Raw genomic sequence first — 26,949 nt, 5'->3', positions numbered from 1 at the left:
GTATGCATTTAGATTTTACACAGTATCAGCAAACTTACACATAAATACTATATACTAAGTTTGGCCCCAACCTGGGGTCAGAACCCCTACTCTGGGATAATCATATTTACAATTTTGGTAAAGGACTACCTGCTCTATCCATTTAGTTTCAATTTAGTATCAATAGCACTAAAGATGTTATTCAAGTGTTTTACAGATACACACTATAGATCAAGTTTTTCCCCGCCCTGGAGTCAGAACTCGTACCCCGGGGATCATGAAATTTACCATTTTGGTAAAGGCCTTTCTGCTCTATATCACTATGTATCTAGTTTTTCTTACATGTGTGGTTATTGAACAGAAGACTTTTGAAAATTTGTCTATTTTGGGCAGTTTTTACCCCGCCCCTAAGGCCCCAGGGATGCAGGAATCCTTACATTTTATATTTCCCCTGTTCCAAACATGTTTCATACCAAATTTGAAAAGAATTGGAATGATAGTTATCAAGAAGAAGTTAAAAATGTTTATTGTTCAAACATTTAATAACTGAGCATTTTGGCCCACCCTTTTACCAAAACGCCTACCTCCGGGATCATCAATTTTACAATTTTGGTAAAGGACTACCCGTACTTTCGAAATATCTATTTACTTTCAATCTAATATTAAAAACACTAAAGAAGATGTTATTTTAAGATGTTATTCACATAAACACTATATACCAAGATTGGCCCCGCCCTGGGGTCAGAACCCCTACCCACGGGATCATGAAATTTACAATTTTGGTAGAGTCTTACCTGCTCTACATCACTATGCATTTATTTCTTTCTTTTTTTTTTCTTTTTTCTTTTTTTTTTTTTTTTTTTTTACACGAGTGTGGTTCTTGAAAAGAAGATTTTGAAAATTGGTAAATTTTTGGCAGTTTTTGTCCCACCCCTAGGGCCCCAGAGGTGCTAAAGTCCTGAAATTTACAATTCATGTCCCCTTGTCCCAATGATGCTTCATACCAAATTTGAAAAGAATTGGAATGGTAGTTATTAAGAAGTTAAAAATGTTCAATTGGTAACGCACGACGGACGACGACGGACGACAACCAATTGCAATAGGTCACCTGAGATTACTCTTTTAACCTAAAAACTGACCATAAGCAGAACAAGCTCTTGCATAAGGTGATAATGGAATATGGCTACATAAATATCATCAGGATCGCTAGCCAAGGGTTTACAATCCGATCCGCTTCTCAACATCAATAAAATATCTAAGTATGAAGCAGAAGTGGACGACTCTTTGGTGTCTTTTATTTCAAGTTCACTGGGATATATCGAATCGACAAATGAATGAAAATTATTATTGTTAATAGATAATACGTCGTCGATATATCTAAATGTTGAATTGAAGGCCAGAGAAAGAGATCTTTTCTTCTCACGTAGAAGTTTTTTTTAATAAATTCTACTTCATAGGAATAGAAAAACAGGTCAGCTAACAAAGGAACATATTTCGTCCCCATGGGGATTCCAGCAGACTGTTGGAAGACTTGATCACGAAAGACCACGAAGATATGGTCAATGAGGAACACCAACATAGTTTTTATTTGAATTTCATACTATAAACCAACTTTTATTCGCGGCTATTTTATTTCGCGATTCACCTATGGTAAACTGGTTCGCGGTGAATAATTTTCTCGATCGATTGAGCGGTTTTTTTTTTTAGCCTATGACATTCAAGGACTGGTTCGAAACGAGAAAAATTCGCAACGATGAGGTTCTCCCGAATCTTGCCAAATTATTTTTGCACGCGAATAAAAGTTGGTTTATAGCATATTACCTTTCATAAGGCAAGGGAAGAGATAACATTATCATTGAAAATAAACTTCAAAATCATTGATTTGAATTACTTATTTCGTTCGGTACACAATACTTGATTGACAAATCTTTAACTCATGAAAATTCAGCAAATATGTCATAATTAATCACAGAATTCGAAATTGTAAGTGAATGAATCCATTAAAGATTGATCATTGTTCGTTATCTCCACTTTTCATAAAGGACGCAATACACAGATCATGAAAAGGCAAAGATAACAAACATGTAATCTCAAGCTGTAATGTCACGGAGTCATGTTTAAATGCATGGTCTTCAATTCATAATCTAGCTGTTTTATAGAAATAAGAATTGATTACAAAATTTACAAATTAATCACTTTTTGACAATCGCTATTTATGATGGGTTGGATACTGATTTACAAACAAATGGTACATAACTTACCCCAAAAAGAAAATATGAAGATAACGAACAGTGATTAATCTTATAACTCCTAATACTATGTTACGAGTTGGACAAAAACGGAACCATGAGCACACCAGATGTGGGATAGGGTGCCTAAGAAGAGTAGGCATCTTGTCGACCAGTCACACTATCCGTGAATCCTATATCTTGATAAGATAAACCAACTTTTATTCGCTGCTACTTTATTTCGCGATTCATACGTGGTAAACTGCTTCGTGTTGAGTAATTTTCGCGATCGAGCCTTTTTTAACCTATGACGGACATTCAAGGACTGTTTCGCGACGAGAAAGATTCGAGACGATGATGTTCTCAGTTTGGTATTCTTTGTGTGATTTATGAAATTAATCATTGCTCGTTATCTTTACTCCTTTAATTTTTAATCTTTCAGATGCTTCTCCGTGTAAAACTTATACGGTACCAATTTTGATGCACCAGATGTGCATTTCGACAAATAATGTCTCTTCAGTGATGCTTAACCGAAATGTTTGAAATCCGAAATAACAATAAACTTGCTAGAGCTATTACAGGGAAAAACAGAGTGCCAAAAACGTGGAGTCAAATTCGTATAAGGAACTCCATGCTAAGCCATCAAAATTTGCTAAAGTATATTCATATCGTCATATCCTAGATTGTGCAAATCCAAATTCATTCAGCACCCCGATGTTAAATAAAATGGGAAGTGAAAATAGTGTATTCATGATTTTCAGAATAAATCACTTTGATATGTGATTTTTGAACAGATAAAGTTGAAATTGTTGATACATCCTTCAATAGAAATAGGAAGAATAGTGGTCCTGTAAAGTGTCTGGAAAACTTTAAATTTCATATTTAAAAACATAAATTCATATTCATAACAATAGTGCGTATACTTGAACCCAAACATTTTAATGCAGATACATGTATTTAGTAATAGCAACATTTTATGAAAAGTGCCATTCAATTTTTGGAATTTCTACATTTCCATAATAGACATTATTCATATCTTATATTCATTATTTTCTCCAATCCATACTTTAAAAAATATTTCATTTAAAACTAAACATTTTCCAAATCATGCAAATTAACAGGCCATCATGTTTGTAATTCAATATCATATCTAACTGTGCTTGGAATTCTTTAGTTCGATATGTGCTTTGTGCTGTTTTAAACACCGATAGTGTCAGTTGTTCTCTTTTGACTATTGTCCAATTGCAATAGACTTTTACCATATCTGGATATGAATAGATATCGTTTATGTGAAATAACAAACAAGGTGAAGACAACAGAAATCAATATTTTGATTTTATTTAACAAACTTTCTACGAATTACTATATAAAATATATGTATATTTATATCGCCCTAGAATAAAGTATGTTATAAGAATATTAATCTAAAAAACTATTCTTTTACCTAGACATTTCTGTCAAAGGATGATTTTGGATCAATTTCCATATTTACGATACAAAACAAACCCCGCAAATTATTAAATTATTACCAATATTTTAAGGTAAAAATGTAACAAAATTAAAAATGTGTTGTGTGTCGTCTGGATAACGCGAGGTGAGTGGATTTCAGTTTGGGGTAGTACCCATTGCATTATGTATCAGCAAGCAGGAAGAGAACCATCAGTAGAATTTATTGAATATTTTTCTTACGCCGAAACTTAGATAAAATGAGCTGTTGTTTGAATGATTATGAATAAACGTTGGGTGACAACTAGAACTTTTGTTCAGTGTCAACTCAAGCTCAGTCTGGATATGAGGTGAGTATAATCATTATCTAAATTCCCATGTATTTTGTAATATCCCACGGGATATTTGTACAGAAATCATTCACATTGCTAAATAAACACATATGGATACAAGAACTGCATATTCATATATATGCTTTTCGCTGCTGTACACATTTCAACAGAAAAAGATTGTAAAATTCTACTCTGTACAGAGTCTTATACTGTTTTAGTTCATCAATGTAAACGTTTGAAATTATCCATTCGATTCTTCGTTTTCTTTTTGAAACATAGCATTAGCAAATCCAAGGGATGACCGAAAAAGAGGCTGACGTCGTCTTCTATAGATGAGAAGTCCAATAATTAACACGATCAGGATTAACACCAACACACCCACAGTGGTACCCACTATTAACCCCACATGCGTCGACGATCCTAGAAAAAAAATAAAATGCAATTGATGCTCTAGTTACATTGAGGTTAGATCAGTTCAGTGGGCATTCACATTGTATGTGGGCACGACAAATTCTCGACGAGTTTTCACATAGCATAAATAGATAAATATAGATACTTTTCTAGATCTAAACCATGTGTATAATCAGAAAAGTATATGTACTTTTGATCATAATGTGAACTATTTTTAAATGTAATTTTCACTCGAGTAGAATTTGGAAAAATGTATAAGAATGCTATCTAATCTAACCTGATTTCTTCAATGGTTCCCTTTTCCCAGCTGTTCCGCCAACATTATTCAGAATATTGTGAGGAGGAAGTACGGATTTAGTTTTAATTTCTATTGTTGGCTGAGTTGAAATGCCTTTTGGTTCAACTGCAGATGCTACCAAAGTGATAAGAGAATGAGCGAGTAAGGTATCGTCCAAAATCTAAATTGATCAACATCTTTTGAGAGTGAAAAATTCTCAAAGGGTCGTAAAACAAACCTAAAACAAATGCCTTATAATGATATGGATATAAGAATTTCTATTGTTTCGAATTAAGTGAAACACAGCTAAATACGTAAAACGTAATCCCCCTAAGAACTCATGATACATGAAAATAAGTTGTTCTTAGATAGATTTTTTCATATCTTATAAAAAAAGTGATATATTTACGAAGTCACATTGATTGAACCTAACAAAAACACAACTTCTGTCGCTCAGTGATGCGATATGTGAGCGGCAGTCGTATGTTGTTTATCGGTTTGTAAATGGTGGACGGGTTTTTAAACTTCAAAACATGTGACTTGGCGAATCTGTTTGATGCTGAATAATGCTTCATACGATCTCTGTGGTGTCTGGTATTTGTTCAATCACGTTTTATAAAATTCAATTTAGATACATACATGCTATATGGGAGCAAGCTTTGCTTAGAAGTCATATAAAAACGTACTATGTATTGATTTCGTATTTTGATAACAATGCAAAAAAAAATGAAACTTTCTAGCGTCTAACTATTTGTATTTAGTGATAGTGATTATAATTTATACAGATACTACTTGTTGCATTTTATCATAGATTTAAAGATGTAAATATTTTCTTACCATTGTGTTTACAGATGAAAGATCTTTTTGATGTACAGGAACAATCATTCCAAAATCCATTATGATACATTTCCACACATTCCTTTTTGTTTTCTAGAATCCCTGTACTGGGTTCATTGATAGCCCAGTGGGTGAAGTTTACTTTTTCTCCATTTGACCAATACCAGTACACTACAGTGAAAATAACTGTACACATTATCTATATATACACTACAATATAACTGTACACATTATCTATATATACACTACAACATAACTGTACACATTATCTATATGTACACTACATCATAACTTTACACATTATCTATATATACACTACAACATAACTGTACACATTATCTATATGTACACTACAACATAAATGTACACATTATCTATAAATACACTACAGCATAACTGTACACATTATTTGTATATACACTACAGCAAAACTGTACACATTATCTATATGTACACTACAGCATAACTGTACACACTATTATATATACACTACAACATAACTGTACACATTATCTATATGTACACTACAACATAACTGTACATATTATCTATATGTACACTACAGCATAACTGTACACACTATTATATATAGACTACAGCATAACTATACACATTATCTATATATACACTACAGCATAACTACACATATTATCTATATCTACACTACATCACAACTTTACACATTATCTATATATACACTACAACATAACTGTACACATTGTCTATATCTACACTACGACATAACTGTACACATTATCTATATATACACTACAACATAACTGTACACATTATCTATATATACACTACAACATAACTGTACACACTATATATATATACACTACAGCATAAATGTACATAGTATCAATATATACACAACAGACTGAAAATAACTGTACACATTATCTATATGTACACTACACCATAACTACACATATTATCTATATATACACTACAACATAACTATACACATTGTCTATATCTACACTACAACATAACTGTACACATTATCTATATCTACACTACACATAACTGTACACATTATCTATATGTACACTACAACAAAACTGTACAAATTATCTATATGTACACTACAGCATAACTGTACACATTATCTATATGTACACTACAGCATAACTGTACATATTATCTATATGTACACTACAGCATAACTGTACACATTATCTATATGTACACTACACATAACTGTACACATTATCTATATGTACACTACACATAACTGTACACATTATCTATATGTACACTACACATAACTGTACACATTATCTATATGTACACTAGAGCATAACTGTACACATTATCTATATGTACACTACATCATAACTGTACACATTATCTATATGTACACTACAACATAACTGTACACATTATCTATATATACACTACAGCATAACTGTACACATTATCTATATGTACACTACATCATAACTGTACACATTATCTATATATACACTACAACATAACTGTACACATTATCTATATGTACACTACATAATAACTCTACACATTATCTATATGTACACTACAGCATAACTGTACACATTATCTATATATATACTACAACATAACTGTACCCATTATCTATATGTACACTACAACATAACTGTACACATTATCTATATATACACTACAGCAAAGGTGTACACATTATCTATATGTACACTACAGCAAAACTGTACACATTATATATATGTACACTACAGTATAACTGTACACATTATATATGTACACTACAGCATAACTGTACACATTATCTATATATACACTACAACATAACTGTACACATTATCTATATGTACACTACAACATAACTGTACACATTATCTATATGTACACTACAGTATAACTGTACACATTATCTATATATACACTACAGCAGAGGTGTACACATTATCTATATGTACACTACAGCATAACTGTACACATTATATATATGTACACTACAGTATAACTGTACACATTATCTATATGTACACTACAGCATAACTGTACACATTATCTATATGTACACTACAGCATAACTGTACACATTATCTATATGTACACTACAGCATAACTGTACACATTATCTATATATACACTACAGTATAACTGTACACATTATCTATAGATATAACATCCTGTGATATGTAATAAGTTTCACAATCGTGAGTGAAATAAAGCTGTCCCATCAAGAGCATCAACATTGTAAAGTAATGTATCAAAAATTACAGTATGGTAAATCAAAGTATTAACGTTTTTACTATCGTAAATACATAAAAGTTTTCAATGCAATCGATCAATACTTACTCTACAAAGAAAAAGAAAATCAAAAATATATTACAAAATTCTTCAGATATCAAAAATGTTTTTACTCAAACAGATCAAGAAATAAATATTTGCAACAGTACATAAATGTATGTTTTTACAGTTGTAATGAAACTATAGTAAGTATATTTAACTATATCAGCTTTGTTCGAGGTTAAAAACCAAATTCTAACCTGATAACAAATGATATTTCTTATCACCGTCATTGGTTTGAGTGTGTGATAATAGTTTGTCTTCAAGTATCATGTAATGCATATGTATGATATCTTAGACAAAGAATATGGACAATACTACAATTTTAATGGTTGTTTTACCTATAGGTCACTAAATGAAAAAAAGGTAGGACAAAACGTTTCCGTTCTTATAAAATTTATTGATGTTTTGTTCTTCATGAAATGCAAGTAAACAATACGATAAAAATATTCAAAACATTATTACTAGATGCAAAAGATGCTCTCAGATAAAATGAAACTCACCACTTTTAAACAAATCTGACTCCTTTCTTGAGTTTGTCATTCCAATCCACACTTGCTCCTCTTCACTCCTAACTATGTATTCCCGAATAACCTCCAACTCAGTTACTGAATGAATACTAACCAATTCCATCCCAAACTTTCGGCATTTCAAGAGAGCATCCTTCCACGTGCTTCTGTCTTTTTGTTCCATGTAATAGCATGCACCATCAAACACTAACCCGTGAGGCATACATGAAGATGGAGGGCGCACACTGACAACTTTATCTGTACATAAAACATGCTTGTTATGAAGGTCATCATTTCTCCATTCTATTATTGAGAATAAACTTTCATTTACTTGTAAACAATTTCATCACAAAATCGATGACAGAGCTTCAATATCTTTGACAATGTTACTGACACCTTGTGATGAATCCAGTATAATTTCGCAAACGCCCCTAATGGTAGGTAGTCAAATCATGATATAGCCTATGGAAGTGAAATTGTTTATCGTTAATAGCAGAAGGATGGTGATATTTCAAAGAGTATCAGTTTACAAAAGTAAGAAATGTTGGTGAAAGGTCAAGGCAAGTGGGATTGATAATGTTTAGGACACAATATGAAGTACTGTCACAATTTCGCCGAACGCCGTCTACTATTGCCTTCGTGTCAATGGACGATGTCCTAACCAGAAGACGTGAGTAGAATCTATGTATTTACAACCATGTGTACCTGAGCCATGTACGAATTTAAGGAAATACTAAAGCACATTTTATTTACAAATCTTTTATTTTTTGGTTTTTTTTATTTTTTTTTTATTTACAAATCTTAATGAATGCACAAAAAAGTCATGGATGTAAGATTGATTGATTGATGTTTTCCGCCACACTCAACAATTTTTCAGTTATCTGGTGGCGTCCAGTTCTTATTGGTGGAAGAGAGAACCCAGATACAATGTACCTGGGAAGAGACCACCGACCTTCCGAAAGTAAACCGGGAAACTTTCTCACTTACCGGCACGAGCGGGATTCGAACCCGCGCCGACCAGACGTGAGAGACCATGTGATTATGAGCTCGATGTTCTAACCACTCGGCCACGGAGGCCCTCATGGATGTAAGATTGTATCCTTCAAGATCTAATAGACAAATAACCCACCTAGATTTATTTCGCATAGGTAAGAATAATTTCCCGTGCATGGTACATCCATCCATTCGCCATGATCAGATACGACACACTCCTCACCAGGTGCCTGTGATGGTTCAGACTCTTTCCAGTGGCTAAATTGATAAGGTATCCCATCGCCCCATCTGTACATGGCTGTTGTCTGTGGGGAAAAAATATGATCAAGGCAATTATTCACATCCTTTTGAATTTTGTTCAAATTCGACAGGAATCGTAATTCCTATCCTCAATATCCACACCCTTGCCTTTGAACACAACAAACACTATTTGTGGCGAACGTTTTATAGTTTAAAGATCCCTCTAAATATTCCAAGTGAGTTTAAAATGCTAAGTCGTAAAGTCGCAGTAAAATAAAACCTAATGTTAAGTATTACGAAACTAACAAGAAATGAATATGAAATTGTTTAGTCTTGACTCTCGCTGAGAACACCTTTGTGTAAAATCTAACGATTTCATTGGCACACTGTTTTTCCCTATAATACCTCTAAAACTTCATTGTTATTTCGGATTTCAAACATTTTGGTTAAGAATCACTGAAGAGACATTATTTTTCGAAATGCGTCTTGTGCATCAAAATTGATACCGTGTAAGTTTTACATTAGGTAGATGGCCAGCTTTTTCCGAAACTTTGTAATCTAGTTTTAGTTCAAGTTTGTCTTTGTTTTCGTTACTTTGATTTGAATTTAGTTTCTATGTAGATATAGCTGTACTGAAGAGAGGACGGGGTCGTCCAATTTCTTTTTATAATTATATATATATATATATATATATATATATATATATATATATATGTGTGTAAAACTTATACGGTACCAATTTTGATGCACCAGATGCGGATTTCGACAAATTATGTCTCTTCAGTGATGCTCAACCGAAATGTTTGAAATCCGAAATAACAATGAAGTTTTAGAGCTATTATAGGCAAAAACAGTATGCCAAAAACAGTGGAGTCAAATTGTGTTGTTATGACTATAACAATATAATGACGTCACAATACAGAGAGAGAGTCATTAGGAGCGTATTATTGTGACGTAATACAAAGAATTTGCATTAACCTATTAAGCGTAGTTCTAAATGAGCGAATGAAATATTTTTATTTTTCTCTCCTTTCCACTAAATTGTCCGTGAAAAGTTTGTAAAAAGGAAAAAAGTTAAAATGTGCATTTCCATGCACGTCTAAATGTTCACTCAGTTTCATTTTACAGTATTCCGGTACTTGAATGTGTTGCTTATGTACAAGAATTCTGGCTCTAAGAGTTGTTCCTGTCTCTCCGATATATATTTGTCTACATCCGCTACATGTAATAACATATATTAAATTCTTAGACCACAAGACAAATCAGCATTTACGGTGAATTCATTTCCGTTGAAATTGAAAGTTTGTTCCTCCTTTATATATGGACAAGTTCCACACCGGGGATCTTTGCATCTATTGACTCGGGAATAGGATTTTCTATGAAATTTGGATGGACATAATATTCTACAGAGATTTTGTGGTTGTCTTTTACTGAGAATGAATTTGTAATTTCGGAGCACATGTGTCATTTTTTTCATCTGATTTCAGAATATTAATAAGCTGATGAGCCACAGGAGTCATATTCAGGTTTTTGGGTTATGGGTGGTTACAAATGGTAATATTTTGGAATCTTCGTGGTTTCGTGGAGGCGGGTTGATAAGTTCTCCTCTGTTAAGCGCCTTGGATTTCTTTATTCCATCTTTAATTATGTTTTTAGGGTAATGTTGTTCTGTCAAGTAGATTTCAAGTTGATGTAAACGCTGAAATATGCACCATAGTCAGTGATGAACAGACAAGAGAAGAGCGTTTACATCAACTTGAAATTTATTTATTTGCTGTTGTATATGTATACTCAGTAGTAAACGGAGAAAAAGAAAACAATTCCCATACTAACGTTTGTACTGCGGAGTCCTATCCAGTACGTCGTAATGTTATATTTTGCTGCGATCCCTCTTGAAATGCCATACTCATACACACTGGTGATTGACGCCAGATTTCCTTTATTTTGTTCACATATACTTTGTGCTGCATCATGGTCTGTTGGACTTTCTCCAAACTTAAAACATCTTCTTTTGTATTCTTCATAACCAGCTGGACAAACTAAGGATATTTCTTTGTTTGCTATGGATGGATCTATATGAATAAAATTACCGGTTTATGAATTAACAAGAGTATCCCAGGCCTTATCGATAACCTGAGTATCAGTGAAAAAGTATCACTACTCCCAAGGACTATGAAATCTAGAAAAAAAATCCTGTTCTGAATATCTAAGCTAAATTCTAATGTTCAGCAACAGTAAAAAAACAAAAAAAAAACAAGAAGTGTTCTTAAAACTTTAATGCCCTAACAAGTGCATACACTGATGGGAGGCTTTACACAATATAATAGGAATATTAACATTAAAAGATATGACTAATTTGGACCCATCCTATAGTCAAAATCCTGGGTTGTGAAATCCATTTTTATACATCCTTTTCTGTTATTCCTAAGTATGCATTTAGATTTTATACAGTATCAGCACACCTACACATAAAAACTATATACTAAGTTTGGCCCCACCCTGGGTAGGAATTTCTACCCTGGGGATGATCAAATTTGCAATATTGGTAAAGGACTACCTGCTCTTTCTAAATTTCCATTTAGTTTCAATGTGGTATCAATAACACTAAAGAAGATGTCATTTAAGTGTTTAACATATAAACACTATATAGTAAATTTGATCCCGCCCTGGAGTCAGAACCCCTCCCACGGGGATCATAAATTTACCATTTTGGTAGAAGCCTCCCCGCCCTGCATCACTATGCATTTAGTTGTTCTTACACATGTACAGTCAATTTTAGGCAGTTTTCGTCCCGCCCTTAAGGCCCAAGGGGTAATGATAATAATGATAAAAATACTATACACCAAGTTTGGCCCCACCCTGGAGTCAGAATCTTTACTCCACAGATCATGAAATTTACAATTTTGCTAAAGGCCTTCTTCCTCTACATCACTATACATTTATTTTTTCTTACACGTGTGAACTCAGGTGACCTAAAATCTTACATTCATTCCCTCATCTAGGTATATTTTTCGGCAATTTTTCGTTATTCTCAGCCTGAAAATACTTGCTCGTCATGTATGCAATGTGAAGATAACGAACAGTGATCAATATCATAACTCCTATAAGCAATACTAAATAGATAGTTGGGCAAACACGGACCCCTTGACACACCAGAGGTGGGATCAGGTACCTAGGAGGAGTAAGCATCCCCTGTTGACCGGTCACACCCGCCGTGAGCCCTATATCCTAATGAGGTAAACGGAGTTATCCGCAGTCAAAATCAGTGTGCCAAGAACGGCTTAACAATCGGTGTGAAACACGTCAGACAGCATTTGACCCAATGCGAGGTTGTACTGACGAAGTAGATCGTTATAACGACCGTAGAATTTGCGAAATGCTGACTTCAATCGAGACTGTTGAAATATTGTTTGTCAGTAGCTTACCTCGATTTAAAAACTGACTATAAGCAGAACAAACTCTTGCATATCGAATCAGTTGAGATATATAAACACCATATGCAGGTGATAATGGAATATTGCTACATAAATATGGGAAGTTGACGATGGAGAAGCTGAAATCATCCCGTTTGTCATACAGCTGAGTTGTCAGTTTGCCGTTAATGTTTACTTTCAATAAAATATCTAAGTATGAAGCAGAAGTGGACGACTCTAAAGATAAGGCAAAAGAGAACGTGGAAATGTAAATGTTTGATTGTGTATTTAAAGAAATCGATATGAATGTATTTCATTACAATATTCCTTTCAAAATGACCACAGAGAATGATGCGTTAGACATGAATATTAACAAGCCAAAATAACGAACAGTGATCAATTTCATAAATTCTATAAAGAGATTGATCACTGTTCGTGATCCTCACCTTTCATAAAGGATACAAATTTAAGAGAATGGCAAACACAGACACGTTGAAAACACCAGAGGGAAGATCAAGTGAATAGGAGGAGTAAGCATCCCCTGTTGACCGGTCACACCCGCCTTGAGCCCAATATATTCATCAGATAAAAAGAATCATCCGTAGCTAAAATCAGTACGTAAAGAACGGTCCAACAATTGATATGAAATACGTCAGACAGCAACGACCCAGTGATAGCTTGTGTTTGTAGATATATATACTAGCGGGGAAAAGAAACTGTGCATTATGAAATTAAGTATAATTTTTCTATATTTATTTTGTAAAATCTAAACAATTGATAAAGGTGATGTTTTAGAACAATATCAGATAGTACCCGACTCAAATGCCCGGACTTTTTCATGGTTAGTGAACACATGTTGTTTATTGAAGTGTTCGTACGCACGATTTTTACTGGCCAATACTGTTTGGAGTAAGAAGTGTACACGATTTGTTTGGACACTATTCGTTAAGGAAAGCACTTTAGCTTTGACAAAATTTACCCTTCTGTCATGCCACGACTCAGCAAAAACCAACGTAATCGTGCTGTTGGGATGCTTCAACCTGGAATGGCACAAAATATCGTAGCAAGACACTTTGGAGTTCATTGGAACATCATCCAGTCATTATGGAGACGTTTCCAACAATCTTGGCAACACTCGGGATCGACCACGTTCTGGGCGTCTTCGCGTGACGTCGTGTCGACAGGACAACCAGATTAGACTTGTGCACCCGAGAAATAGTTTCCAGACAGCAAGTTTAACTGCTCGTAGCATTTCTGGACTTCTACCAATCAGTCCAAAAACTGTGCGTAATCGTCTGCGCGAGCACAACAACAGACCAAGACGTCCAGCGGTGCGCCCAACACTGCTTCAATGTCCTCGTATCGCTAAACTAGCGTGGTGCAAACGACATCTGCGATTCAGAATACAGGACTGGGCCAATATTCTGTTCACTGATGAATAAAGATTTCATTTGGATAGCAGTGACGGCCGTTGTAGAGTGTATCGTCGCGTTGGGGAGCCGTATAAGGACGCTTGTGTTGTGCGACGTCGACAATTCAGTGGAGGTAGCGTTATGGTGTCGTGGAAGGACCCCTCTACAAATTGTCAATAGAAATCTCACCGGCGTACGTTATCGAGACGAAATTATTCAGCGTCATGTGAATACAGAGACAGCAAAATCATATCACTCTGCAGCAAGACAATGTAAGGCCACATGTTGCACGTGTAGTCAGGGACATTTTTGTTCAACAGAATACCGATGTCTTGCCTTGGCCAGCTGTTTCCCTCGATTTATCGCCGATCGAGCACGTCTGGAATGAAATGGAACGACGTCTGCGCCGTTTACCAAATCAGCCAGACATTGGCTGATTTAGGCCAGGCTTTAACCAACATCTGGAACAACATCCCTCAAGCATTTCTGAACACTTTAGTGGCATCAATAAAGCGCCGTTGTCAAGCATGTTGAATGCAAATGGTGGTCACACGCGTTATTAACTTTGTTAATACAAGTTCGAATACCAGTGTCTTTCGAGTGTGCTGAATTGACGTTAATCGACGTTAACATTAATGGATTATGAGATGTTGTAACGAATACATTGGTTAACAGTATTACGAAAAATAAAATTTGTTCATTGTTATTCATGGTTTACTCAAGAAATTTGGACTTCTTAATCACAAGTCCGAGTAAGCGAACACAAGAACAAACATACGGTTCAACACAGGTTTCTATATTTCTCAGAAACTCAGTAGAATAATCTGGGCACATTTGGGTAGAGTTTCACCATACTTCAATTTTAAAATACGTTATGTCAAAAAAGTTCTTACCTTTAGTTTTTTCACATATGAAAGGATTTCGGGTGTTACAATTAACAGAGCGCCATCTGCCGATTCCGCTGTTTCTGTGATTCATCACGGCGCATTCAATCTGATTAATCAATAAATTTGAATAAGCAATTACATTTCTATTAAACGTTGTAGGTTGTTGTTTTTGATTGGGCGCTAAATTTACACATGCACAACTAATTATACTACTTAATTATTTCAAAGATTTTGAGATATTGTAAATAGAATTCCACATTTCTCATATTCTTATCAGAGAGTTAGCTATGTATGCCTATGTTTGAATAAATACTTGCATACTATGACAACAGATTCAGTGAAAGCAATTATCATTTCATTTCTTGTCCTCTTCAATTAAAGTGAAATGCAACTTTTACATAATTTGAGGCCGTAACATTTCCTAATCAGTTGAAACAGTAGAAAGAAAGAAAGTCAAATGCATTTTACCGGGCCATACACGGAATGAGAGATACGTTCGTCCTTCGCCCAGTTCGAGTATTTAATCGGTTTTCCATCACTGTACGTGAATTCGTTCCATTTATTTTCGCGCAGACCAGTCCATACATCATCGCTAGCCGCATCCATCAAACTAACAATGAAATCTTACACAAAAGAAATAAAAGAAAACAATATTACCACAACAGTTTTTCAAACCAAGGCAGCAAACTAAGGACTCTTTCATGTTTTCACTTTCAAACATAATTTTACCTTGTTCAAGTTGATTTCCGATAGTTAACAAGGAATCTCCGTGTGAATGACAGGTCCGGTTAGCCACTGTCCAGGCAACAGCTTTTGCGATGTAGAGATAACATTTATTGTCTGCAAAATACATCATAATCTAAAACTTATACGGTACCAATTTTGATGCACCAGATGCGCATTTCGACAAATAATGTCTCTTCAGTGATGCTCAATCAAAATGTTTGAAATCCGAAATAACAATAAACTTGCTATAGCTATTATAGGGAAAAACAGAGTGCCAAAAACGTGGAGTCAAATTCCTCTAAGGATAAGAGCTATGCATGAGAGAGATAATCCTTGATTTTGAAACGAATTTCTAAATTTTATCCCATCAATTAAATATAACTCCGTATTTTCAAGTTAGTAACGAAGTACTTAGCTACTGGGCTGTAGAGACCCTCGGGGACTAACATTCCACCAGCAGAGGCGTCGATATAATAAAGTGGAAACATGTTAAAATTCTCTCCTAGCACCACGATTTGTGGTGGGGGATTTTAATCTATAACAAGCAAATAGCTACCGAGGAGATTATCAGATTTATAACCACGTACACTGTCTCTTATCTGCAATCCTTAATATACCAGCTGGAGCATACAGTTGGTAACACCTGTTCACAAATCAAGACTCAGCTAACTTATCTAAGCTTGGGTCATTAACAACACTTGCTACAAAAATTTTCTTTCAAATATAATGAAAATGAAAATTTGATTTATGCTTTTATAAGGAAAATGATAAAAAGTTTACCGCATGGAATATAATTAATTTCCATGATTTCTCAATTAAGTCCAAAATAGTAAGCACAGAACATTTCACTTGATTTGGATACCCACTTCCGCCCCTACCCGGGGTTGAACTCACGACCTGCGGAACAAAATCTCCTAGCAGCGTGCAACCAGCGCGCTAAATAAAATAAAGTGATATTTCTTCATTTAGGGCAGTTATGTTCACTTAAGAGTTCATTGCTATTTACGTGCTTTATATATATTTTTTCTTCTTATTACCTATACCATGGACATTTTGTGCAAATTTAATATTATTATATATCCATCAATGTATCGTTTGTTGATACTGTGGATTTCACAGCGTGTGATCCGGTTTTCCGGATCACCACACTGTGGTTTTCCAATTCTGTATCAGTATCCTCTGAAATTGATACCGTCACTATTACGTCACAATGCATAAACGCAACGTTATTTGTGGAAAATATTGACCGTGTCACAACTAAACTGCGTACACAAAACATAATTACATGATATGTCTGTGTTTTTGATCATTTGGATTACATTTATTATCTTATAAATGTGGATTTAAAATACATAAGGGGTATATAATAAATTTATCATTACTACAGTAACTTGATCCGAAGAGTTGGATCACGTCTCATTGACAGGCGCGGATCATCAGATCAAACTCGACGCTTCGCGTCTCGTGTGATCTGATGATCCGCGCCTGTCAATGAGACGTGATCCAAGTTACTGTAGTAATAATAATAATGATGATAATAATAATAATTATATATATATATATATATATATATATATATATATATATATATATATATAAGCACTAAAGTTCCAACAACACCCGATACCTCAGAGTGTCGGATCCACAACATGGATACAAGGTCAAATACAAAAAATTATATAAAGCACTAAAATGACCAACGACACGAACAACGAGATTCTCAAATTTTCGGGACGCCCCGATTTTTTGGATCAGCTCTTTGGACGAATAAGGCATGTCCTAATTCGCTCCAATTTTAACATTGATTGGCAAGCCTAAAGACCAAAAACATGTAGTCTGCGTTGTAACTACGTTTGTAGATTAGTGTAGTTGTAGTGCTAGATGTATTTATATGTAGTTTTTGTTATTATGCTCTGTTGATATTGACCACATTATGTAATTCTTTTCGTTTGTCCTGAAGAAAATTTGACAATCTTGTTGTTCGTGTCGTTGGTTATTTTAGTGCTTTGTATATATATATATATATATATATATATATATATATATATATATATATATATATATATGCAAGGTGAAGATAACGAACAGTGATCAATCTCATAACTCCTACAAGCAATACAAAATAGATAGTTGGGCAAACACGGACCCCAGGACACACCAGAGGTGGGATCAGGTGCCTAGGAGGAGTAAGCATCCCCTGTTGACCGGTCACACCCGCCGTGAGTCCCATATCCTGATCAGGTAAACGGAGTTATCTGCAGTCAAAATCAGTGTACCAAGAACGGCTTAACAATCGGTATGAAACACGTCAGACAGCATTTGACCCAATGCGAGATTGTATTGACGAACTAGATCGTTATAACGGCCATAGAATTTGCGAAATGCTGACTTCAATCGAGACTGTTGAAATCCCTGTACCATCAACTTGTTTGTCAGTAGCTTACCTCGATTTAAAAACTGACTATACCCAGAACAAACTCTTGCATATCGAATCAGTTGAGATATATAAACACCATATGCAGGTGATAATGGAATATTGCTACATAAATGTGGGAAGTTGACGATGGAGAAGCTGAAATCATCCCGTTTGTCATACAGTTGAGTTGTCAGTTTGCCGTTAATGTTTACTTTCAATAAAATATCTAAGTATGAAGCAGAAGTGGTCGACTCTGTGGTGTCCTTTATTTCGAGCTCATAAGGATATATCAAATCGACATATGAATGAAAGCTATCATTGTTAATAGACAAAACGTCATCGATATATCTAAAAGTCGAATTGAAGGTCACAGCGAGATATTTTTTCTTCTGACGTAGAAGTTTTTGAATAAATTCTGCTTCATATGAATATAAAAACAGGTCAGCTAACAAAGGAGCACAATTCGTGCCCATGGGAATTCCAACAGACTGTTGGAAGACCTGATCACCAAAGACCACGAAGATATTGTCAATGAGGAACTCTAGCATATTTTTTATTTCAACTTCAGAGTACTTTTGCGTGGAATCAGAGTGGTGTTTAACAAAGTAAGTTTTTGAATGACTGATCACTAGATATGAATATTTCCGTTTTCCGTTTTTGTTGAAGAAGCAACTGTCTATGATGTCAAAAAGTCTAGTCTTTAATTTATCTTGAGGAATGGTCGTGTATAGTGTTGAAAAGTAATAGGTTTTAATGCTATTGATTTGGGGAAAATTCTGTAATTTCAAGGTTACTAAAAGTTCTTTAGAATTTTTTAGAATCCACATTTGATTAACACCACTTCTGGCATATGTAGTTGCACAGTAAGTTTGAAGTTTCTCCTTTACAGCTGTTAACATTTTCGTGAGGAGCAAAGATAGGGGTTTGGTAGAGCACTTACTGGATCCAGCAATGTATCTTTGTTTGTAAGGGTTTTTATGTAGTTTAGAAATCCAGTATAGGTATGGTAACTCATATTCATTCGACCCATTGACTGAAATAGTAAATGTGTCTAAAACTGAAGCATGGTTTTGAAGAATTTCGTCTTTTGAAAGGGCAGTTGGAGTATAAGTATGATTACCAAAAGTGGAATTAATGCCAAGTTCGTTTTAAGTATAGTTGTAATAATGAGCCTTACAAACAAAGACAATGTTGTTACTAGCTTTGTCAGCTGGATATATATATATATATATATATATATATATATATATATATATATGCATGGATAAAGCTAGCTGTGAAATAGTTTTTAAGGAAATAGTCTCGAAACTATATACCGGATGCTATATTTCCCCGCGTTTTCTTTTCTGTGACGTCAAAGTCTGATAATTCTAAGTAGTTTACCACTCGGATTAACTCGGTCGATTCCATTTAGGCTAATGCCGAATAGTTGCTGTCTTGGGGGACAATAAACTTGCTATTGTCCTCATAGACTGTAAATGGGTGTAACACATATATATATATATGTATGTATATGTATATATATAAATATATATATATATATATATATAATCCAAATAGAAAGAGTTGATATCGCACAGTCAAAATAATTCAATAAAAAAAGCAGGAAAATATACAGTTCCAAAATATATTTAAATCACTAGCGCTTTCTGGATTTTAACATCCATTCTCAGGTGAATACAAATTACGTTGCCCACATAACGTCAAGAGGATGACGTCATAATGGAACTTGTGTAGCGATATACGTGAGCGGATCAAAGGATCTAATTTTAATTAGATTGATCTAATTAGATTGATCTTCGCTAGCCAAGGGTTTACGATCCGCTTCACTTCTCTACAACCCTTGGCGACGATTTTCGTAGCTCTGAGTGGCGTCCTCTAGCGGATGGAGAAAACAAACTGTTCGGGTTACATCATGATCATCCAATGATAATGCGTTTTTCAACAACACTTTGTGTGATGTTAATATAAAAATAGCTGCAACCAGTGAGATACACTGTTTTATATGTAAATCATTTCGAATCAATAAACCTTTTTTTCCGTAAGCAAAGCCTCATTTCACAGTCTACACACCACCATGTTGTATGGAGACTATGAAAATCTTATTAAATAGAAGCGTTTTGAAGACAATAACTAATTGTTTACACATCCCTTCGTCTTGTATGTGTTCTGAGTAACATGCTCTCTGCAGGGAACTTGGCCTGCATCCAATCATATGCAGGAAATTGTGTAGCGATATACGTGAACGGATCAAAGGATCTAATTTTAATTAGATTGCGCGAAGATGGTATTAGTTGAGAGATATAAACACCATATGCTGGGTGATAGTGGAATATTGCTATATAAATATTGAATTTGACGATCGATGTGTGTAATACAACAATTGTTTTGAAAGTTGGTAGACGGAAGACATCTATAAATCAAAGTACTGAGAATCGCAAGGCTTGGCTTGTAATGATGCTGCATGGATATACAAGTTGTGATAGTACTATTAACATATCAAAATAATATGTTCAATAGTTTGCTGCAATTACTAAGTAAAGGAAAGAATAATATATTGGAAGTTTGGAACATTTTTCTAAACAATTAAAAATGCATGCTATACTAGTATAAGATGGGGATCTCCTTATGAAATATTTTTCAGGAAATGCAAAAATGAAAATGTTTTACAGTTATTCATGTTGTTGTTAAATTTAGTTTGATCCTTATTGTAAAAATGATTTATAACGTAATGGGACTGTTAAATTAATGAAATAACCGCATTTTGTAGTGATATACATATTATGCATAAAACGTTTGTTGGAATGAATTACAAACTCGTTTTGATATCCATTAACCCAAAATAATTTTCATACCTCTGATCAAATGTTAGAAATATGTCTCATCATTTCACCTCGATCAAATGTAATTGTAATTCTCGCAAATCTCAAGAATGTTCTCAAATAATTTGAAAACAATTCTAAATCATTCGATAAATTCTTACATATTTGCGTCATAGAATTCCAATGTTCTCGCATGATTCCAAAGGTATTTTCATTCGCCTGATGAAATCTCAAAAGTATACCTCATTATCTCAATCAATTCTACGTGTATAATCTCAATATATACTACTCAAAATTTGATAAGGATCATAGATATTTTTCTGTTTAAAACATTGATAATTGCATAACTGGCAATATTGTGTCCAAGTGAAATAAAAAACGTCTTCAACAAACTTGCACGTGCATTTCATGCCATGGGAAATGCGTTTCTCATCACAGTTTATGCTTTTGCTACCATTGCACGATTTTCACTCAGGCATCGGTGTCTGATTCTTTATAAAATTTCAAACTCACTTGAGTGTTTACACTACGTTTATCAACACAATGTCCCCTCAACGTGTAAGGCGTCGCCTGACAGGGAATATGTATTGGAATGCTTGACGCTGGCTATTCACAACGTGACGTTGCAAATGCACTAAACGTTAGTCAGAGCGTTGTAAACAGGGCCTGGAACCGACAGCAAACCTTTGGTAAAGCAGCACACCAACATGGGGGTGGTCGTCAGAGGTCGACAACCCAACGCCAAGACCATTTTGTGGCTCTTCAGGCACGACGCCATCCCTCCTGGACAGCAACCAGCCTACATAACGACCTCCCGAACGCCTCGGGGGTAAATCTGTTCACTCAGACGATACGGAATCGACTTCACAATGCAGGTCTCAACTTGAGAAGGGCATGTGTTCGAGTCCCTCTGACTGTTCGACACCGGCGGGAGCGATTGGACTGGGCTGAAGATCATGTCACTTGGATTCAGAACGATTGGGTTCAAGTTCTGTTCACCGATGAGTCCAGGTATTGTTTGGACTTTACAGACAGGAGGTGCCGAGTGTGGTGACGACAACGTGAACGTTTCCATGATACCAACATCAGTGAACATGACCGTTATGGTGGTGGTTCCATCATGGTCTGGGGTGGAATCAGCAGTGATGGAAGAACAGATCTTCATGTCCTGGAGAGAGGAACAATGACGGGGGTGCGGTACCGGGTTGAGATCCTCGATGTTTACGTCAGACCCTACGCTGGTGCTGTTGGCCCTGAGTTCATCCTGATGGATGATGACGCCCGTCCTCATCGCGCCAGGGTGGTGGAGCAGTTCCTTCAACAGGAGACAATTGTCCGTATGGACTGGCCAGCGCGCTCGCCGGACTTGAACCCGATTGAGCATGTATGGAACATGCTGCAGGTTGCCCTTTCACGCCGTAGAGCACAACCCACGACTTTGGCAGAGCTCGGAAACGCCCTCGTGGAAGAGTGGAATAACCTTCCCATTGGAAACATCCGGGTGCTTATTGACAGCATGGCTCGACGTTGTCAAGCCGTCATTGGTGCAAGGGGAGGCCATACCCGGTATTGACACTTCATCGACCAAGTGTAATGATGGACTATCCCCAAAAACTAACTCTTTCTATGGTTTGCTGTCAACTTTTTGTAATGAAATGCCTTTTGGTGTTGTTATCAGATTTCAAGCATTCCGTACTGATAAAAGTTCACGCCGTTCAAGAATTTTCATTCATAACCTGTGTAAACACGTTTCTGAGTCAAATTCATGTCTTTTGTTATGTTAGTGGTAAATTACACACATATAACCTAGTGATCCTTATCAAATTTTGAATAGTATATCTCAAATTCTAAAGAAATGTTAATTTGAATTAATCCCATTTAGATTTTTACATAATGTATCATGTATTTAAAAAAAAAACTGTATATAATTTTTTATCTGCTAGTATCACACTTAGAAAATGTGAAAGTAAATTCCCTTTTCTCAAACAATTTCTTAACTATGCCAAGAGCTTGTATTATATAACTGTATCCCACCTATGGTGCCCTAGGTGAAGATTAAGCCCCTTTTCGCATCCACTGTACATTATGAATATCTATATATATGTTATATAATTTCATGCAAGGTGAAGATAACGAACAGTGATCAATCTGATAACTCCTACAAGCAATACAAAATAGATAGTTGGGCAAACACGGACTCCTGGACACACCAGATGTGGGACCAGGTGCCTAGGAGGAGTAAGCATCCCCTGTTGACCGGTCACACCCGCCGTGAGCCCTATATCCTGATCAGGTAAACGGAGTTATCCGCAGTCAAAATTAATGTACCAAGAACGGCTTAACAATCGGTATGAACAATAAATCCTTTATATGACCCAGAAACTCATTATCCTCTAGCAAAGTAGCACAGGGAAAACGATGAACTCTTTTGTGCAGAATTAAATACCTTGAGCTATGGACTTTTTTCTGTTTGGTTTTATAAAACATTGAAATCAAATTTCTAAATTTAACATTATCGCAGCCAATACTATTACGTGTTTCTAATTATACATAATAATGTACTATATAACATAATTTTCTTTAATAATAATTGACACATGGATATGATTTTGTAATTACTCAGCTATAGATGTGTCAAATGTAGGGTCCCCTGGCACTCTAAGCGATGGTTGAAAAGGGGTATTTGATAATAAAAGAAAGAAAATTAGGCTTAGATCTATACAATTGTGAATGCTTTTCAAATGATTCCAAAACAATATTGTGATTTTCTATAATTTTCATATAAAACTTCATTCTTCTCAAGTTATTAGAACAAAGAAAAAAATATCTAAATTTTATATTGGTTTTGTATCATACACTGTACATGTACTTGAATCAAATTTGAAAATCACATAATGACAAAGGCAGCGATTTCATATGATTTCGTAAAAGACAAACTTGAAACATTGTGTTGTGTTCTACATGATAATATATTTCTAAAGAAAGAATTCCTAATTTGATATCTAACATTCTAAGTTTTGAAAGAAATATAACGATATATGGCGCAGTGACCAGTCGGTATTCATTTGAACAAAAATTCCAAATTACTCGCAACACTCAATTACTAGTATTAACAAATGTCAGTAGACTGTTAATGGATCGGATCGATTTGTTTCGTTTCTTACTTTTTTCTTTTTCAAAGAGGGTGGGTGGGTGAAAAACTCATTATGTATGTAGCTGCTCGCTAATATCCCTTGTCAACGCTGGATTGCAAGATTATTGTAAACCGTTAATTAAATCCTTAAAAAGGCAACCAATGCTTTTTGTTTTTTACACAAGATTGATGGAGATTTATAATGATATATGCAGCTAAGATTTTTATTTAAATCGGGCAAATACATTAATTTCATCAAAATCAAAATTTCAGGAATTTCTTTACAAGCGGTAAAAAGTATTTCTTCTTAAATTATTCTGCACCATGAATGACCTCGGGGTTTTCGGTCTTATCCGTAGGATCGCCCTAAGGGGTATTGCAGAGGACCTATTCTAACCTGGATATCCACGGGTACGGCATTTCTAAAGCACAAGCAAATGTCAAATGTTTATATCGATAATGTATGGAATATACTAGTATACTAGAGAGTAATCGATTTTCATGGGGGCCAATTTTCATGAGTCATTACCACAAACATTGTTGATTTTACTGTGTATATTGATATACATGTATACGTATACATGAATACAATTATTACACATCACTTATTGGTTGTATTTACATTTAAACCTAGATATTCAATACGAAAAAGAGGGAAACAAGGACGTAGCATTTTTTGTCAAACTGAGAAGGAGGGGCTATGAAAAAATATATCTCGACAAGCCTACCCCTCGATTTTTGGTCTAGTATAGAGCTGCCGTCCATAAGTATGTGTGTGGGTGGGTAGGGGTTGCTTTATTCCTTGGGGAGCCAGAATCATAAGATGTGAGGCATAGAGAACATTTAAGCTTTCAGGGCTGATGACAACACATTATTTAGAAATGTCAGGATAACTAGAGTCCGTCTGCTTACAATGAGTGCGCTGTGGTACACTTACGATATATAGTAAAGCTTAAAAACACTCTTTTTATGACAATTTTCTGGGTCCCTTCATGCATTTCTCAGTTCGTCATTCGCAGTAAATTAATTATATGTACATTTGAATATCGATAAAAACTTAATGAAATTTCAAAATGAGTAGTGCATTGTGAAAGTGTCGAACAAATGTAGAAAGATTAAGAGTTGCTAAAGAGTTTACAATATTTTTGTAATAAACATAATTGTCGGTTTTGGTGGTTTTACTGAAGCAGTCTGTATATTCATTTCGGTTCAATATCTGTAGTTGGAGTTGATTCCTTTAAATTGTAAAAGTCAGTCGTCGAATAAAAAAGTAAGCCTCTTTGTAAAACTCCTACAGGAGATTTGATATTGATCACTGTTAGTTATCGTCACCTTTCACCGAAAGACATTCGTCAACTTCCAAATCTACGATTCAAGACGCACATAAATTCTTGTTTTCATTGCTCAATAAAATGCTTCAAGAAATCGGAGGCATCAGTAGAAACTAGGCTCATGCTGTCGCTCGATGTTTATATGGCACACTGGGACAATTCTTTCCGCGACCTGCTACACAAGAGCCATATACCACCAATAATTATATGCGCATCTGGTGCATCAAAATTGGTACCGTATAAGTTTTACATCCAAAACTGTACGAAATAACTTTAGCCATGTGACTGTGTAGCTAACGGCAAATTAGAGTCTATTGTTTTAGTTTTACTTATAAGGAATACAATGGTGGTGATTGCGGTATTTGCGAAATATGACATCTATAAATGGAGGATGAATAACAGCAACATAGATATTTCTGACATTAAAATAAACTTTTCCTGAAATTAAAACTTAGCGTTGTATTTAATTTTCTTTGTTTTCTCCAAGACATGAAATAACTAAATCTAATTCAAAACACATTGAAATATGTCTACAGTAAACTACAGTGAAATAGGGAAACAATTGTTCGATACATATATATCAACACTTACTAAAATATGATGCGGTATAGTTGGGTGGACAACCGCCATCAATTAATGTGAAGGAATTGTTCATTTGAGGTTTCTTTGAATGTCTTGCTGTATTTCTTTTCTTGCAAAAGAATCCCTTTTCCTTAGAGCAATTATGTAATGCCCATCGTCCTGTTAAAAAGAAGAAATATGCACTTTATTTATGTACTTATGTTGTAACAAAAAATAATTTCCAATATTTAGTTTTTAAGTGAAAGAGAACGTACCATAATGAATTATCTCCACATAGAAATATGTGACTGTTTATGAAAGTTTATAGTAAAGTAAGACTTAATCATATCTGGTGAATTCGTAACCAAATTCCTGATCAAATACTGTCTGTTACTTGCCTCTTGCAACATGCTTCTATGAAAATAATTACAAAAGAATGTACATGGACTTAGTGTGGTATCATAGCATGCATGTCATGCTCATAATCAGTTGTTTCAGTATTTTATCACACAGAGAACTTCAACTAGAATTTACAATGGATTCCATAGACCTTGTAGAATGTTGATTTTAAGAATCAAAGTATTGGAACGCATTTTTGCGCTTTCTGTATGTTAAGGCTTCCCGGAGTTTGAAATGCGTTCAAAACATACATTGCATTGCGAGGTCGGTTTTTGGTTTTCACTTGTAATTCATATACT

At 34.9% G+C, this 26,949-nt stretch overlaps 1 protein-coding gene across 3 annotated transcripts in view; it reads right to left on the bottom strand.

The window, feature by feature from the left end:
- Window positions 1-3,525: 3,525 nt before the first annotated feature.
- The window catches only part of LOC125651498 (macrophage mannose receptor 1-like), a 97,368-nt gene continuing 73,944 nt past the window's right edge, over window positions 3,526-26,949 (bottom strand). For 2 of the 3 annotated variants that reach the window (XM_048880119.2, XM_056166951.1), the window contains 10 exons: window positions 26,282-26,431; window positions 15,992-16,102; window positions 15,731-15,885; window positions 15,269-15,368; window positions 11,384-11,622; window positions 9,447-9,615; window positions 8,312-8,575; window positions 5,511-5,681; window positions 4,674-4,808; window positions 3,526-4,405 (listed from right to left, as the gene is read on the bottom strand). In XM_048880119.2, coding sequence (XP_048736076.2) covers window positions 4,227-4,405; window positions 4,674-4,808; window positions 5,511-5,681; window positions 8,312-8,575; window positions 9,447-9,615; window positions 11,384-11,622; window positions 15,269-15,368; window positions 15,731-15,885; window positions 15,992-16,102; window positions 26,282-26,431 — 1,673 coding nt within the window. In that variant the 3' untranslated portion in view covers window positions 3,526-4,226. Of the gene's footprint in view, window positions 4,406-4,673; window positions 4,809-5,510; window positions 5,682-8,311; window positions 8,576-9,446; window positions 9,616-11,383; window positions 11,623-13,425; window positions 13,569-15,268; window positions 15,369-15,730; window positions 15,886-15,991; window positions 16,103-26,281; window positions 26,432-26,949 lie in introns of those variants that run through there. The other variant, XR_008803460.1, reaches the window with a different exon arrangement.

The sequence above is a fragment of the Ostrea edulis genome, chromosome 5, assembly GCF_947568905.1.
Source record: "Ostrea edulis chromosome 5, xbOstEdul1.1, whole genome shotgun sequence".
NCBI classification, from domain to species: Eukaryota; Metazoa; Mollusca; class Bivalvia; order Ostreida; family Ostreidae; genus Ostrea; species Ostrea edulis.
The sequence above is the reverse complement of the archived record's forward strand: the minus strand, read 5'-3'. Positions and strand labels throughout refer to the sequence as shown.